General features: G+C 39.9%; 1 protein-coding gene and 2 long non-coding RNA genes across 5 annotated transcripts; 1 reads left to right on the forward strand and 2 right to left on the reverse strand.

Moving 5' to 3' along the window:
* Positions 1-888: 888 nt before the first annotated feature.
* LOC123958684 lies at positions 889-1565 on the reverse strand. Its single transcript, XR_006822146.1, has 3 exons — positions 1511-1565; positions 1278-1373; positions 889-1054 (listed from the first exon to the last, which is right to left on the reverse strand). It is a non-coding gene; the product is annotated as an uncharacterized LOC123958684 (long non-coding RNA).
* A 3488-nt stretch (positions 1566-5053) lies between these two features.
* On the forward strand, positions 5054-17720 carry ap3s2 (adaptor related protein complex 3 subunit sigma 2). Its single transcript, XM_046032500.1, has 6 exons — positions 5054-5263; positions 6364-6455; positions 8214-8325; positions 11493-11564; positions 14952-15059; positions 16575-17720. The coding sequence occupies exons 1-6, from the start codon at positions 5195-5197 to the stop codon at positions 16698-16700; spliced, it is 579 nt and encodes a 192-aa protein (XP_045888456.1). The 5' UTR covers positions 5054-5194; the 3' UTR covers positions 16701-17720.
* LOC123958833 lies at positions 6192-16834 on the reverse strand. 3 transcript variants are annotated; one of them, XR_006822172.1, is made up of 3 exons: positions 16554-16834; positions 6912-6972; positions 6192-6482 (listed from the first exon to the last, which is right to left on the reverse strand). It is a non-coding gene; the product is annotated as an uncharacterized LOC123958833 (long non-coding RNA). The 3 variants fall into 3 exon arrangements; XR_006822170.1 differs by lacking the exon at positions 16554-16834 and adding an exon at positions 12406-12450; XR_006822169.1 differs by lacking the exon at positions 16554-16834 and having other exon boundaries at positions 6912-7108.
* Positions 17721-17793: the final 73 nt, after the last annotated feature.

A 17793-nucleotide genomic window follows, 5' to 3' on the forward strand; every position in this document is an offset into this window, starting at 1 on the left:
TCGCTCTTACTGCAGTTTCGCCACCATAGGAGGACAGTTACCATAGTGACTAGTCTGTTACCAACACAAGAAGGTCAGTTTTATGTCTGTGGATTTAACAGTATCGTTGACAGAACAACCAGTAGACGATATTTGCAAAGGATGCCACGTCTCATTACTTTATCATTTGCAACACGGGACCATTTCCTTACGTCGTCTTCCCTTCTACATTAACGCCAGACACTGAGCTACAAAGTAGACCGTCATTAATCTACCTGTAGCCCATAAACAAACGTGTCTGTCCCGCTTGACTAAAGCATTAATGTGGGCATCTTTTCATAAATCATCACCATAACAGACCGGGGGGGGGGAGATAGACAGAGTGAGACCTCAGCGCTTCCTTCCTCTCTCTGCTCACCGCCGTAGCGACTTCGTTTACGACGCGGTGCGAAGGAAATCCGGGATGGAGATCCAGGATCAGGGTTGTTTTGCTGCTCACAAATACGCCGTGGAGGGCTGCCTATACAAAGATCTTGTCTGTCTGTACCACCTGTAATTAACCTCTTCACCAATCCACGCAGACACAGGTGTGCCTGTCTTTAAACGTTGGCCTATGTAGTGTCCTTCATATATGATACAAATGCCACTCCCTATTTATATGTCATTAATTAACCGACACGTGTCTGTATTAAATCTGTCTCATTGTTTGACATAAATAATAATATGTGATCATAGCTGTGTTTACAGTATGATATGATATGGCTATTTGACTGTCATTAATGTTCTGTAATATAGGCCAACGTCATGCCTTGTAATATTATACCTTAGAAATCAAGACACAATTCAAAATGTACTCAACTAAAGCCACTTTAGGGTTACAGAATATATGGATGATTTTTAACAAATAACATTTTTTTTAAATAAATAGCCGCTCAGATCCATCATGCAGTCAAGTCTTGTGGAGCTTGGTAGCAACCATGGGTAGCAACTACAACATTGGGCTCTGGGTTTCCTCTAAGAAGACGCCGAAATGCTGCCATCTTGCGGGGAGAGGAACTAACTTCAGACTTCTAATCTAGAGTAAAATAATAAAACAAGAGGGAGGAGTAAACCATCCAAGTATTTGCTAGAAAACTGTGAAAACATTAATGTGGGGCCATTACTTTTTGCACCATTGAGCTCCAAAAAACAAGGCCACAAAACTAAGAGGGGAAATAAAGTCATAAAGCCGTGTGAGCAGTTAAAGTTGCGACCCTCATATGTGGGGATGTTAAAACAACTCATCTCATCACACTGACCTTTACCCTGTTGGAGGCACAACCAGGTACAGTTGCAATGGTCTTTTGAGGTCTGCGGCTCAGGCTGAGGAAGTGAAGGGCCAGCGGCTTGTGATGCTGTGAGAGAAGCAGACAGTAAACAAAACCACCCATAGAAGAGCCCCTGACAGTTTTGATTATCCCTGTAATTACAGGCCGCTTTCATCACTTCACTTCACAGAGCACAGAGGCATTATTTGAACGCCACACATTACCTCAGCTCTGGCAGACAGCACTCGGCATCCGTCACAATTAGCACCGAGGGAAAAAAAAAAAGCACATTAAAAATGAAGTGAATATCAGTGGCCACCCAAGAGTCCAAATACAGTGAGTCACCCTCTAACAAGTGCTCACTGTACCAACATGACCTCCCTGTGCCAGAGAATGTTGTGCCTGTCCACTTGCATTTGTTAAGTCCCTATTAAAGTCCCCACGAAGGCAGCCGGCGGGCCCACCTACCTAGACTGTCCCGGTGGAATCCATTCTCGCACTGCACTCATGTGGAAATAAGCCTGTTTACCACCAACGGGTCACACATGCTAATGAGCGTCTGTTTGTTTTCCACTGTGCTCATGCGGGAGGAAGGGAATATAGAGGGGAAATAATAGATGATATGCAGACCGACAACCCAGGTGGCTTCGCAGCGCTAATGATGAAAAAGGTAGAACAGAGAATTAATGGATATGAAATCAGAACAGGAAATGTGGCCTGACATTTGGATGTTGGTGGGTCTGACCACACAGAAAGACCGGATGTGGGCCGACCCCGTTTGAAATTAGTGGTGTAGTTGTGGTTCAAGAATCCCCAGATAGACTGACATTAGACCACAGACAATCAGCTTTGTCGGATGAACCCCCATCTGACAGGTGAGCTATGATGTGGTTGAATTAGATACTTGTCTACACCATAAACCGTAGATGGTCTATATTGATGACACAGCAGTCAATCCTCAGAAAAGTCGTTTTGTATCATCTGCCCTTCACAGAAATGCACATTCTCACTGTGTTGAGAAATAGTTTGCTTTTATAAATTGATTTTGACTGGTGCCAAATAGTTTACCAATATCATATAGCACATACGAATACGTATAAACACACACATACACTTTGGTAACCACCACTACAGCATACAAACTCTTAAAACAGTTCATGGTAAACTCTTCTTCAGGAGTAATAGGTATGAACTTTTGTTTCTACAGCTAAGGTTTATTTAGCATACTTACACGTTGCTCCACGCAGATCTTGACAGCTGAGATTTAAATTGGACTACCTCCCTCATCACCGCCATTGAAGTGCTCTTGAGCAACAGACTCAAACGTCATCTGTTGTGGAGCCGCCCACTTGTCAACAGATATGACTGCTGGTGCAGCATCCAGGTGAGAATGTTTGTAAATGTGTGGGGCAGGACATTAGTGAAAAGGAGTATCTGTTGTGCGTACCTGTGGATAAAGCAAGGTTTAACAGGAAAAAAAAAAAAGCTTTGTCATGTCTCAACCCCAATCATTACCTCCACAAAAGTAGAAGCGAGGTCTTGCAAGGAATATTTGTGTAGTATGTAAAACATGAAATACCAAGTACTTGTTAGTATGTTTGTTTACAGTTATATAAATATATAGGAATTTACATCACTGTTGTCTATTTGAAACATGGCAGAAAAGACAGTGTTCCACAGCATTCGATGTAAGGTAAGATGTAAATTTGACTTTACGATCATAATGACAGCAGACATTTGAGTTGTCGTAGTAGGAAAAACAAAGGTGATACATTAACGGTGGCTCTGTTCTACGCAAGTGTCCCAGTGCCTGCTGCATGCACACTGTCTGTCAAAATGAAGCAGCTGCTCTCATTTCAGCCAGCATTTACACCGGTGCTTTTCCTTTTGTGGCATGTCAAAATGTCTTCACTGAATAAGGCCTATTGCCTTTAGATCTTTAGACGCATGAGAAAATTCTACATGCTGTTTTTGTTTCACGGGGCTGACGATTAGAAATGTTGCCTTACAAGGTCCAGGAGATAAATGCTAACTCTGGTCCTATCTTTGTGGAATTTGTGTGGGTTTCATCTCACTGACTGAAGACATACTAGGTGGACTGGAGAGTCTAAACAGTCTGGATGAGATAAAATCACTGCTGTTTGCCTGCCTAGCTCCCCCATGACCCTGATTAGGTACGGAGGATTACTCCATACATTCTTATTTCGGTCATTATAGTATTATCAAATTTTCACAGAATACTGATTAAACTTGACAACATGTGATTGTTAAATCAATGATTATTCTTAATTGATAATTGATTCATTAGAACAGCAACAGGCTGAGATGCACCTCATTAGAATTCTGCCTTTCAATAGGGTTACCACCTTGGTAAAGAAGGCCATAGTTTGTAATGTGGTTAGGGAAAAAGCTCTTTCAAGAGGGTGGGTGACGGTCTACTTATGACCATTTTTCACACATTGATTTCTGAGACATTTTGCTGCTACGTTACATTTTGCTTTTGATCAGATTCTCTAATTGCTGTAGATCACAACACAAGAAAGGTGCTGCTGGTGTGACATCACTGCTTTGAGATTTCAAGGCAGTGTGAAGCAGCCCACAAAGGTACAAAGGGTCCGGTAATTACGTGGTGCCTCAGTTGCTGGTGCATTAGTCACAAAGACTGCAACATTATGTAATGTGGCGGGCAAAAGTCTCCGAACTTCTGATGACACATGGGAAAGACAGAAAAAGAGAAACATTGTAAACCCTCATCGGTTTTGAAACTTTATGGGATACTGACTTTACACAACGGACAGTTTGTTTGTTTTCATAAGAATTTCTGTCTAAACACAAATGTGGTGTTTTAACATACTTGACATTAAATGAATATGTCAAGTATGATGTTGTACACAAGCTACCTTTTTTTCTCAATAGGTAACCATATTAATATTTGTTAATTAATCAATATTATTTCTTAAGCCATATTCATTCAATATTACTTCTTAACCTGATTTCATACAAGGTAGGTTGAGTGGGGAATTATTTTCTTTGTTGTACTTATTGTATGTAGAAACTGATTAAGTAACACCCATAATGGACGCGTTAACAACCTGTATGTCGTCCTAAGATGACCATTCCCTCTTCCATGAGGAAAAAACATGCTCATAATTTGCTAATTTCTCTTTTCTAATTGACCAAAAACTGTAGTATTTTTCATCAAATTCAAGGGTGTAGAATTTAGGAGGGAGGCAATATCCTGCAACTGCTGAATTGTCGCAAGCAATCATTATGATCAAAACAGATAAATATACATATGTATTTAGTTAAAATGAACAGCTCTTGTTCCAATGCATTTAAAAAAAAAAAGTTTTTAAAGATATTATTTCAAAAAAATGTCCAGCTGGGAGATGTTTTTACTGTATCCACCAACAGTGACATGAAATATCCAGCTTTGATCTCTTTTTGGAGTATGTTGTTTAGAATGAACATGAAATCTAATCATTCATATCCCTGTTTACATGATTCTAATAGCATCCAGGTTTCTGGCCATCTGTGTGCAGATGGTCTTGATTTCTCACCACGTTCTGCACCAACAAATAATGTTCAGGATACTTCGATAAGGCATCCACTTGCTACAGTATCCTGTTCCCATGGGAGGACTCCCTGATCATAACCAGATATTCTGGGACAGGACACTAGTGCGCATGTAAACGCACTCGATGACCTGCCCGCCCGGAACAAAAGACTTTGGAGGTGCTTGTTAGAAGTCGGCTGCTGAATGTGGAGACTCAACCGGATGTAACCAACTAAGTCATCCGACAGCTGACAGGCCGTATAGCACTTTAGCTAACGTCATCTAAACAGGCAAAATCTTAATATTTTAATAATTACTTCATAGTGTGATTTGATAACTCCAAAGAGCAGAGATGATTAAAGCCATCTTGATATTTAACAACCACGGGAAACCGCGGCTGATCAGATTCTATCAGTATTTTGTAAGTATGTTTGGGGGATGCTATTCAAAACATTAGCATTTTTTTCTGTTGATGTCTTCACTCTCATTTAGCAAGCAATCAGAGTTGGATTAGCTTTTGTCAGCTTGTGCATCATCACCTGCGCCACAAATAATACAAATATCTGTGTGTGTGTTGTTTAAAATGTTGATCAACAACAAAGTTACAACTGATCGGGCCACTTTTTAGTTTCAGGTGCCTTCTAGTCAGGCAGACTTCTCTTTGTAACGTTAACATATTTTGAGAATGTACACATCCCTTAGCAGTATCAAACGGATGGAATAGGGACGATTTCTTAGAGATAAAACACGTAACTTTCATGCTCTTTAACGTTACATTACAACTAACTTAACGTATCTGAGTAGTTAACGTTAGGTAGTAATCACTAACTTTGGACGACGTGTCTTTTTATGTCGTAGTTTATAGCTGCAGGTGAAAAAAGGCCCACATCTTTCACTGAATACAATGGAGCGAATGTAAATATAATTGAGAATTAACAATAACTCCAGAAAGTCTGCTGTTAAGTTAAGTTAAGCAAAACTGTCTCTTACATTTAGCTGACGCGTTTATCCAAATTGATGTACACCGCCATATAAGTCAGAGGTCGCAAGCCTCTGGAGCAACTTGGGGTTAAGAGTGTTTTGCTCAGGGACACATGGGTGGATGTGTCACAACGGGGAATTGAACCCGCGTCTCTCACACCAAAGGCATGTGTCTTATCCACTGCACTATTACTATTATTAAGTCAATGAATGGGCAATTAATGTGACAGAAAGATTTGTGAGGAGATGAGTCTTTATTGGATAGTTTTATTTTTATTGAAAATGAAAAAAGTACAACCTGATACACCAGCAATAAAAGTAATATCTATGTACTTGTTATCTAGTGTTAGTGGGAACTTCAGAAAGGCTTAAATAAGTTAGTTTTTTTTTTTTTTTCTTTTAACTTTCTTTGGTGCTTCTACTCCATCACTAAATGTTAAAAATAAAATATGACTAAAATAAAGGTGGAGTGAATGTATTAACCAAACAGAGACTACAGTTCCTAGACTGGCTGGCGCTGTGTAACATGTTTTCTTGCAGGCGGAGGACATGCAGCAGCAGATCATTCGGGAGACTTTCCATTTGGTATCTAAAAGAGACGACAACGTCTGCAACTTCTTGGAGGGCGGAAGGCAAGTACTGCTGTTTGCTATGATTCTCTTTAAAAAAGAAAAAAAAAAAAGTGTTTATTAGCGTAGCATGGCAAGAATAATAACAAATGCAAGAACAAAACAGTATACAGCACATCCATGGTAATAACAATAATTAAAGTGATAATTAAATTAAATACTAAGTAGTTTTCCTTTAAAACTGCAAACATGTATAGTAAAAAAGGGAATATACACAGCAAGGTGCTTTACGTTGGACACAATAGTCCTTACCCTGAAAAACTTAAGAATAGGATCCCAGATCTTATCAACTACATCTTCGCTATCTTCATTATAAAATCTCTGCCTCTCCATATGTAATGTACTTGCCATTTCTCTCAGCCACAAATCTTACGTGGGTACAGAGTCAATTTTCCAAGATTGCAAGATTGAACTGCAATCCCCATTCCAAACAAAACACACATTTGTTTTCACACTTACTGGCAAGAGATGAGCAGAACAGCTATGAGTGGATCAGGTTCCCAACGCTTCCCAAAAGCTTCTGAAAAACGATGAAAGAAGCTCTTTCATTGTGTTTAATTACTGATCATAGACTTACATCAATTTAGAAACAGGTGAAACATCACTAAAAAGCTGTGTCACTTTCCACTGCAATAATAAAGTGAGTGTAAGATTTAAAACTGTATGAAACTATGTCGGACAGTCACATACACTCATCCCAGACCCAGTCCTTCAGTTCTATATTCAGCTCGTCCGCCAACGCCTGTTTAAGTCCAGCTGTGTTCGGCGGAGCTCTGTTATGTAGGATCTGATAGGAAAGAGAAACCACCTCACGAGAAGCAGGGTCATATTTGTTTATCGCCTCCAGGGGCTCATGCTCGGCCAGGATGTCAAAGTCAGGCAAACGATTTCTGACACCGTCTCGAATTTGTAGATATCTGAACTTGAAAACTTGAAGCATTAATATTGTAAGCAGCACGTAACCGTGCAAATGAGACAAAATTGCCATTGTTATATAAATCATCTATATTACAGATACCTCTCTATCATTCAGGCCACGAACAAAGGAATGATTTTTACAAATTGTCCACATTGTGAGTAGACAGAAGTCTTCTTGAGTAACCAGGCTATGGTAGAAAGAGGGCCTTTTTTTCCACCATGCAAAGATAGATAAGTGAGCATTTTAAAGTCTGGAAGAGTAATAAAATAAAAGTGAATAACTAAGCACGCCTTATACTATATAAAGGTCTGATAATACGAGATCTGCACTACTATCCGACAAGCTGCTGCAACTGAACCTGTTTTGTTTCTGTCATATGTAAATATTTATGGGCGGACTGACATAGTGTGACGGTTAAACACGAGATTACGTACATTTGGAGACTTTTAAGTTTATGTTAGCAGCGACTGAAAGGCAGAGCAGTGATTTGAGTTGTGATGTGTTGTGACATTTTGACAAAACTTTAAAGACCCTGGGCTACTGTTTTTGGCTTTCTCAGTTTGGTTTGATGTTACTGCAGAAGCTGACATCACTTGGAAGCAAAGATGAGCCGTTGATCAGCAGCTGCAGTAGCTTCACTTTAACCACTAGATGGAGGCAAACCCACAAGAGTAGACTTGGGCTCGGCCACTTCTATTTATTTCTCTAATCAACTCATTTACTTTAATCAACTTTAAATTTTGTAGCATACATTTAATTGTATAACCAGGTGTCTTTCCTGCTGTCACAAATACAAACTGCATAAAGCCAGACCTGAAAGTCACATTTTGTTCTTCTTGCAGTCTCATTGGTGGCTCAGACTACAAGCTGATTTACCGACACTACGCAACCCTCTACTTTGTCTTCTGCGTGGACTCATCTGAGAGTGAACTCGGCATTCTGGACCTGATCCAGGTCAGCTTCTACTCTATTCAGTTGCTTTCTAGACATAAATAATGTTTTGTTTGTAGAGTAAAATCTCCCCTTATCACCCTGCGTTTGCTCATACAGTACTCCCAAGTTTGAAAAGAAGATACTCACTTGACCTACTTAACAAGCTCCTTTCCGTTACATTATGCTGCATTTGATTCCTTTTAGGATCATTTTTGTCCCTTTGCTTCCTTACAGGTTGCGTTTAATGCTGGTAATCTTAGAAATGAATTATAAAATGTAAACAATGACACACTAATATAGAAGCATATTCCTTGTATGTGTAAACCTACTTGGTAATAAAGCTGATTCTGATCACAAATACAGGCCGTACAGACAGCTCAACTAAGTTTTCATATTAAGTGCTGCTGATTTTTTATTTATTTATCAGAGCTGAAATCTGGTTTCAACAACAACAACGGATGCAGCGACGCTTCGACGCACGTAATGTGAGTCGACGTATTTACTTAATCGATTACGTCGACGACTCGCCCCAGCCCTACTACAGACATGCATTTTCGAATTCTGTCTGGGGTAAATGTAAACAGCAGCAACAAGATGATAATATGGTTTCATCTTCACATAAAAAGTCTGACATTTATGCTCGTCTTGACTGCGTTTGAGCACCAAGCATCATTGCTGTAAAACACAAGAGTCCGCCTCCTCTCATCCTGCCGGAGTCTTGCGGCAGCTGGGATGCACGGACCACCTGCCGAGTGCTCGATCCGAGATGTTGATGAGCAGGGCCTGTATTTATCAAGCTTGTCAAAGTGCCATTTTAGTCTTAAGTGCTGAGAATTCATGAAATATACTCCTACTTTTAATATAAAAGCAATTTATCAAATTTCTTAAAGCTGAGAATCACTCTTACTCTCCCAGTTATTTAAGACCGCTTGAGAGGTCTCTCAAGTGGTTCGGAGCTGCCAGTAGGGGCTTGTGATGGCACCGAGGAGATGAGCATGAATCTTTCATGAGATGAAAAAATGTATTTGAATTGTTGTCGCAACCATCCATAAGCCGAATTGTCATGCAAATAATTATGGCACTTACAGCTGAATGTAAAAAAAAAAAATAAAAAAAAATGATGTAGTCCTAAATAAGGAAATCTATTCGTGATTGTCGTCATCCAAAATCCTGTTTGCAGCACAGCAAAGTGTTGTGAATCAGCTCAAAGACTGACCCTTAAGGATTCAGTCCTACACTTCACTTAAATTACAACCCCAATTCCAATGAAGTTACAATACAAACAGAATAAAATGATTTGCAAATCCTTTTCCACCTATGTTCAATTGAATACACTACAAAGACAAGATATTTAATGTTCAAACTGATGCACTTTATTGTTTTTAGCAAATATTCAATCACTTTGAATGTGATGCCTGCAACACGTTCCAAAAAAGCTGGGACAGGGGCATGTTTACCACTGTGTTACATCACCTTTCCTTTTAACAACACTCAATAAGTGAAGAACTGAGGACACTAATTGTTGAAGCTTTGTAGGTGGAATTCTTTCCCATTCTTGCTTGATGTACAACTTCAGTTGCTCAATCGTCCGGGGTCTCCGTTGTCGTATTTTGCGCTTCATAATGCGCCACACATTTTCAATGGGAGACAGGTCTGGACTGCAGGCAGGCCAGTCTAGTACACGCACTCTTACTACGAAGCCACGCTGTTGTAACACATGCAGAAAGTGGCTTGGCATTGTCTTGCTGAAATAAACAGGGACGTCCATGAAAAAGACGTTGCTTGGATGGCAACATGTCGCTCCAAAACCTGTATGTACCTTTCAGCATCAATGGTGCCTTCACAGATGTGCAAGTTACCCATGCCATGAGCACTAACACACCCCCATACCATCACAGATGCTGGCTTTTGAACTTTGCGCTGCAGCATTTCTGGGTGTTGTTGACATATGGCTTTCACTTTGCATGGTAGAGTTTTAACTTGCACTTGTTGATGTAGCGACGAACTGACAATGGTTTTCTGAAGTGTTCCTGAGCCCATGTGGTAATATCCTTTACACATTGATGTTGGTTTTTAATGCAGTGAAGAGGGATCGAAGGTCACGGGCATTCAATGTTGGTTTTCGGCCTTACCGCTTACATGCAGAGATTTCTCCAGATTCTCTGAATCTTCTGATGATATTATGGACCGTACATGATGAAATCCCTAAATTCCTTGCAATTGTACATTGAGAAACATTTTAAACTGTTGGGCTATTTGATCACGCAGTTGTTCACAAAGTGGTAAACCTCGCCCCATCCTTGCTTGTGAATGACACTTTCGGGGATGCTCCTTTTTATACCAAATCATGACACTCACCTGTTTCCAGTTAACCTGTTCACCTGTGGAATGTTCCACACAGGTGTTCTTTGAGCATTCCTCAACTTTCCCAGTCTTTTGTTGCCCTTGTCCCAGCTTTTGGAACATGTTGCAGGCATCAAATTCAAAGTGAGTGAATATTTGCAAAAAACAATAAAGTTTATTAGTTCGAACATTAAATATCTTGTCTTTGTTGTGTATTAAATTGAATATAGGTTGAAAAGGATTAGCAAATCATTGTATTCTGGTTTTATTTATGTTTTACACAATGTCCCAACTTTATTGGAATTGGGGTTGTAGGACTGAGATGCTGGCTAAGAATTTTTTTTTTTACTCTTAAGTCAATTCTTGGCAGTGTTCTTATGAGTAATTCTGGGAAGCTTGATAAATACGGGCCCTGGTTTCTCTAAAGATGTGGGCACAACAGTCTCTGATTTCCATTGCTAAATGAGTCCCATTTTGTAGAGACCGGACCATTAAGCTGAGCCAATGTCGCTCCTAACCCCTTCTGTCTTTTCTCTCTGAGCAATCACTGCATCAGTAAATAAACAGATGAAGTATCATGTTTGCAGGATCCTTGATGGTACTCGGCTTACAGTTTCTAATGACGGATGTCTGTACTCATCCACCTACATGGACTCACTCTTAATATTGTCACTGATATTGGTATTATATTTAAAACTATATTGAATCCAGCAGTGTGATGCCCTCAAATATAATCAAAACCTCAAATATCTTGTTTAACAGCATTTGAGGGTTCACGCTTCTCTACATACAGGTGTTAATTAGAGAAATGAGACGTTTGACTGTCCACATCCTCTCCATTGCAGGTGTTTGTGGAAACGCTGGATAAATGCTTTGAAAATGTTTGTGAACTGGACCTCATATTCCACATGGACAAGGTAAGTGGGGAACGCCGGAGCCCTTTCTATAGTGGTCATCTTCAAGTGTTTATTTCTGCGCATTGCTACTGTTTGTGCCACAGTGTTGAGCTCAGAAGCAAACCGGTAGCTTTGACTTGGATTGGCAGCTCAGTATGAAGCTGAATCATGCCCATTTCCAGTGTCAGAATAACCGATCTGTAGTTGATGCTTGTATGTTGTTCCTCAAATGTAAGACGCTTTGGATAAAGGCATCTGCCAAATGAGTAAATGTAAATGTAATGTAACCTGCGCTGTTGTTTTTAACCAGCGGGACAACCCCTCTCCTGAAACTCGTGCATGTGATGTGAATGTCAGTGTAGACTTCACAATGAAAGTTTTACAAGAAAAATCTGGTTTGAACTGTGTAGCAGCTGCAGGATGCAGCCTCTAGCAGTAACTGAGGGTAGTCATTTACTGCTAGAGGTCAGTGGTTGGTGAACTTCTACATTAAGAACCTTTTCTTTGCCACTCTTTCTTAATATTTTTTGGTTGAGTTTTATGCAACTAAATAGCTTAGACAAAACTCAATTCAACGGGCACTGTTTCATTCTCCTCATTTGTGTACATGTGTAAGTGGTTCACCTCCACCTCAGTTGGCCAACACTTTGCACAGTGTTGTGCCATGAAACATGTACTCTGAGGTAACCGACATCTGTAAGGCTATGGGAACATCAATGCCCAAGCACACCAAGACTGTTATTTTCATCCAAAAATGTTGAAAATAACTGTTTAGGCTGTTAAGTTGGGGAAAACAAGTATTTGATACACTGCTGATTTTGCAGGTTTTCCTACTGCTGATTTTGCAGGTTTTCCTACTTACAAAGCATGTAGAGGTCTGTCATTTTTATCATAGGTACACTTTAACTGTGAGAGACAAAACAAAACAAAGATCCAGAAAATCACGTTGTATGATTTTTTAAATAATTAATTTGCATTTTATTGCATGACATAAGTATTTGATCACCTACCAACCAGTAAGAATTCCGTCTCTCGCAGACCTGTTAGTTCTTCTTTAAGTAGCCCTCCTGTTCTCCACTCATTACCTGTATTAACTGCACCTGTTTGAACTCGTTACCTGTATAAAAGACACCTGTCCACACACTCAATCAAACAGACTCCAACCTCTCCACAATGGCCAAGACCAGAGAGCTGTGTAAGGACATCAGGGATAAAATTGTAGACCTGCACAAGGCTGGGATGGGCTACAGGACAATAGGCAAGCAGCTTGGTGAGAAGGCAACTGTTGGCGCAATTATTAGAAAATGGAAGAAGTTCAAGATGACAGTCAATCTCCCTCGGTCTGGGGCTCCATGCAAGATCTCATCTCAGGGGGCATCAATGATCATGAGGAAGGTGAGGGATAAGCCCAGAACTACACGGCAGGACCTGGTCAATGACCTGAAAAGAGCTGGGGCCACAGCCTCAAAGAAAACCATTAGTAACACACTACGCCGTCATGGACTAAAATCCTGCAGCGCATGCAAGTTCTCCCTGCTCAAGCTAGTGCATGTCCAGGCCCGTCTGAAGTTTGCCAATGACCATCTGGATGATCCAGAGGAGGAATGGGAGAAGGTCATGTGGTCTGATGAGACAAAAATAGAATTTTGTGGTCTAAACTCCACTCGCCGTGTTTGGAGGAAGAAGGATGAGTACAACCCCAAGAACACCATCCCAACCGTGAAGCATGGAGGTGGAAACATCATTCTTTGGGGATGCTTTTCTGCAAAGGGGACAGGACGACTGCACCGTATTGAGGGGAGGATGGATGGGGCCATGTATCGCAGTAAGAGCATTGAAGATGGGTCGTGGCTGGGTCTTCCAGCATGACAACGACCCAAAACACACACCCAGGGCAAGTAAGGAAGAAGCATCTCAAGGTCCTGGAGTGGCCTAGCCAGTCTCCAGACCTGAACCCAATAGAAAATCTGTGGAGGGAGCTGAAAGTCCTTATTGCCCAGCGACAGCCCCAAAACCTGAAGGAACTGGAGGTCTGTATGGAGGAGTGGGCCAAAATCCCTGCCGCAGTGTGTATGTAAACCTGGTCAAGAACTACAGGAAATGTGTGATTTCTGTAATTGCAAACAAAGGTTTCAGTACCAAATATTAAATTCTGCTTTTCTGATGTATCAAATACTTATGTCATGCAATAAAATGCTAATTAATAATTTAAAAATCATACAACGTGATATTCTGGGTTTGTTTTAAATACTTGTTCTCCCCACTGTATGTCTACTGTACATGTGCCAACTCCATAACAGCAGTTTGTTATGAATGGTTTTGTTTTTCATATTCAATAAAACGTTCAGATGAGGGAGGGTTTTGCATCAATGAATAAGCTGAAGAGAGTGATAATTCTGTAGTAATGTGCAGTGTGGTAGTCGTGTGTTTTTGTCTCTTCTGTACAGCCAGCTGCTTTTCAGGAACAGCTGTATTGCTGTAATTGTTTGAGAGAATGCTCAGTGCCCGAGGGCTGCATTTTGTTTTGAAATTAAGATGTCAGCAAGGACTGATTATAAAAAGTGTGTTCAAGGTTTTGTCTCATAAGGTTTTTTTTCAGATGCTGTATTAAAAAAAATTAAAATAATTTAAACTCCTTTTTAGAATGAAGCTCTTTATTGTTCAGGCTACAGATGGGTCCCTTTTCTCTCCCTGGGGCTGAGCTGGAAGTGTTGCTGGAAACTAATCAGACACATCTACGGCCATCTTGATTGAATTTTCCCAGCAGGAAATTGATGTCATGTGGTGCAGTAGGGTTTGGCCTGAGGAATGTTCCCAGATGAAACTTGGAAATATTTCTACTAGTGAGGAAATGTTTTGCTCTCAGAAGATTTTTACATAATCCTGGGTTTTAAACCAAACTTAATATTACACAGGTGGACAGGTGAATAAATTACAGATTTAAGCTGTTTCTTCAGTTTTAACTCCTTTCCCTCATGTATTTCATGCAGCCATTATATACTACAGAAAATTCAGGATGACAGTTTAATGGGGGGAAGATACCTTGCTGATTTCAAAGTGGTTCCAAGCATGATTGTTTCCAGTTCCCCAAAATATTTTCTGCCCACAGGAATTCACAAATGTATACATAAGAGATAAATTGTAGCTGTCTCCTAGTTACTTTCAGAGAGGACCGGGTCTTCCGCCATTAGATTTTGCACCTCTCCCTTCTGTATCATTTGGTATGAGCTGAGTTGCTAAACAAGAAAGGATTGTAAAGTACTGAAGTTCACATCGCCTCAAAACAGTTATGTGTGGCTGTATTGCGGATCCAGTTAATATTGAATTTGACAATTTATCCTTAATCTGAAGTTAAAGCAAGCATGCATGCAAAAAGAGTATTAACTTCTGTGTTATATCTGTCTGTAGGTCCATTATATCTTACAGGAGGTGGTGATGGGAGGCATGGTGCTGGAGACCAACATGAATGAGATCGTAGCCCAGGTCGAAGTTCAGAACCGCATGGAGAAGTCAGAGGTCAGTTTGTTAACTACATTAAAGGACCGTGCCAGTGTTTTTGCATGCTTTAGGTCCCACTACTGCTGGGCAAAAAAACAATAATGATAATTATCGCAATATAATTTCCTCAACAACAATATAACAAATATATTGTCAATAATCATTTGATTTAATTCATTTGCATTACAAACAAATTTTCTATTAAGATATTTATATTGTAGAAAAAAGATTTACTAATCATATTTGTTGAAAAAAATATTTTCTCATAATTGTTTTGAATGTTCTACCTCATATTTGTTATGAGGTTTGTTTAATTTGTTTTTCATGTTCTGGCCTTAAAGAAAAGTTTAGCTACACAACAATCTGGTTTCTTCCATTTTGTTTTTCCATTAAATTTTTTTTTTGACATTTATCGTAACAATTATCGATCTCGAATGGTATGACATTTTTTTTATCATGATAACATTTCATGCCATATTGCCCAGACCTAGGTCCCACTAGTGCTGGCTATTTTTAAATGTGTAACATATGTGTATCATGATTTTGGATAGATTAATGTGCTACATAGCTAGCCAGCAAAATTCATGAAAAATAAAGACAAGGGTTAATGAAAATGACACAGCTGCACAAGTTGGTTAAAGTCAACTTACAGATAAAAACCCTTAAAAAGTACTTCACCGATTTATTACTGTACTCTTATAACACTGTCGGATTCACGATGGAAAACAGGAATCGATGCAGCAGAACCAGGCGATCTATGCATTCTTCTTCCTGTTAACAAATCGCTTCTGAGTCAACTGAAATCATTGACTGCAGGACTCATGTTACTCGCTACAGATTGGTTAGGGCAAAACAAACGAACTCCCCTATACATGAACATAATGTCGGACTGAATGAATGAATTAATTGAAATGGCGCTTCAGGATGATTATCAGGCCTATACACTGTTGCATTCACGTGCCTTTGGGAGGCTTGTATGTACCTGAATAAGCTCCCAAAAAGCATCACATTCGTGAGCCACTGTATGTTGATGGAAAATGAAACTCTGAAAACAAACAAAAGCGAAACATGAATGTTGTCAAATGGGGAGAAACAGCTGACCTGGCAACAAAATCCACCTACCTGCACCTGTAAAGCTCACTAATTAACACATTGTTTCACAGTTGTTTAATCTGTACAAAAAGTGTAAAAACAACTTGTTTGCGGTTTTGGAAGCATTTTCAGTTGACAGTACCCTAACAGCACTAAAGTCACATTAATGGTAATATTGTCAAAACTGATAATAAGCTTAATCTAATGGCATGCTTTTAAAGTCTTTGGCAGCAAAGTATTCTGAATCTGCTGTAAGTGGACTAAAACATGCAAAACCACTGGTACAGAATGGTTCCTAAATACCTACTTTCATAATAATAACAATAGTAGGCATACAGGAGTTTGCCATATGCCGATTATTTCACAGAGGAGATAATCCCATTAGATTACGACACACACAGTAGCTTTAAATGTGCTTACCATGTTGTTTTATTTCGACAGGGAGGTCTGTCGGCGGCCCCCGCTCGCGCCGTCTCTGCCGTGAAGAACATGAACCTGCCCGAGATTCCCCGCAACATCAACATCGGAGACATCAATATCAAAGTGCCGAGCCTCTCCCCGTTCTGAACAGCATTCCAGCTGAGCTCTGCAGGGCTGGTGTGCTACTGATGCAGTTCCCCTCCACCCAGCTCTGTTGTTAATACAGGGAAAACTGTTTTTTATATGTATAATGGAACCACAGCAGCTTTTTCTCCTCCTCAATCTTTTCACATGAACGGGAGATAAGCTGTGATTTATTTTTGAGTTCTGCTGTATACAATTTACAGACTACTCCAGTTGAAGGATTTGCACAATAATGTAAAGTTTGATTCTATAAAGCACCAAGAGTAATATTCATATTTATGTGTATTCTGCTATTCTTCCTGTGTCTTTTATTTTTTTATTTTTTATTTCTTCAATTGATTTCCTACTCTTTCCAAAAGAAAAATGAACTGTGTTGGCCCAGTCATCTTTTTCCTCCACAACACTTCTAAAACTCTCATTCATCACCAGTTGTCCTGTCTAGGGTTTGAAAACGTTCCTTGTCTAGAGTGAGCTTTTGGACTCGGCACAGCTCACAGTAATAAGATCCTTTTGGCTCCTGTATTCGGCTGTAATTACTCAAACACATCTTTATCATCTGTTCCAAGTGTGTGTGTGTGTGTGTCCATACATTGCAGGGATTAGACCCGTCTGCTTGGCTCTTGTCATAGTTTATTTTTCCTTCTCTGTAATATATCGTGTCTCTGACATCCTTGTGATTTGTGAATAATATTATTGTTCTCCCGGGTGCAGATTGTGCTCAGTATGGCAAATGCAAATGCTGTTTAGTTCTAGCCAAGTTTTAATGTGCTGTGGTAGTATCTTGCCAACATCTGTTCAGAGAAGCAACAGACTAACAATGACCTTTTTTGGTTCTTTAAGTGTTTGTATAAAGTGTGTCTGTGTCTTATTGGCTGTATTTAGTGGCCACATAGAATTAGATTGTCATTTAAGCCTCATTAAGAGTTTTACCATTAAGTCCTGTCAAGCCTCTCAATGAAGGCCAATGTTTCTGTGTCAAAGACATTCGGCCCCAAGAAAAATAAAATAAATGGAAAAAGCAAATCCCTGTGGGTGTGCTTTGTTGTGCACCAACTCCTTCACAGCAACCTTTTCCTTATGCGTCACCAGTTGAGCT

The sequence above is a fragment of the Micropterus dolomieu genome, linkage group LG20 (assembly GCF_021292245.1).
Source record: "Micropterus dolomieu isolate WLL.071019.BEF.003 ecotype Adirondacks linkage group LG20, ASM2129224v1, whole genome shotgun sequence".
NCBI classification, from domain to species: domain Eukaryota; kingdom Metazoa; phylum Chordata; class Actinopteri; order Centrarchiformes; family Centrarchidae; genus Micropterus; species Micropterus dolomieu.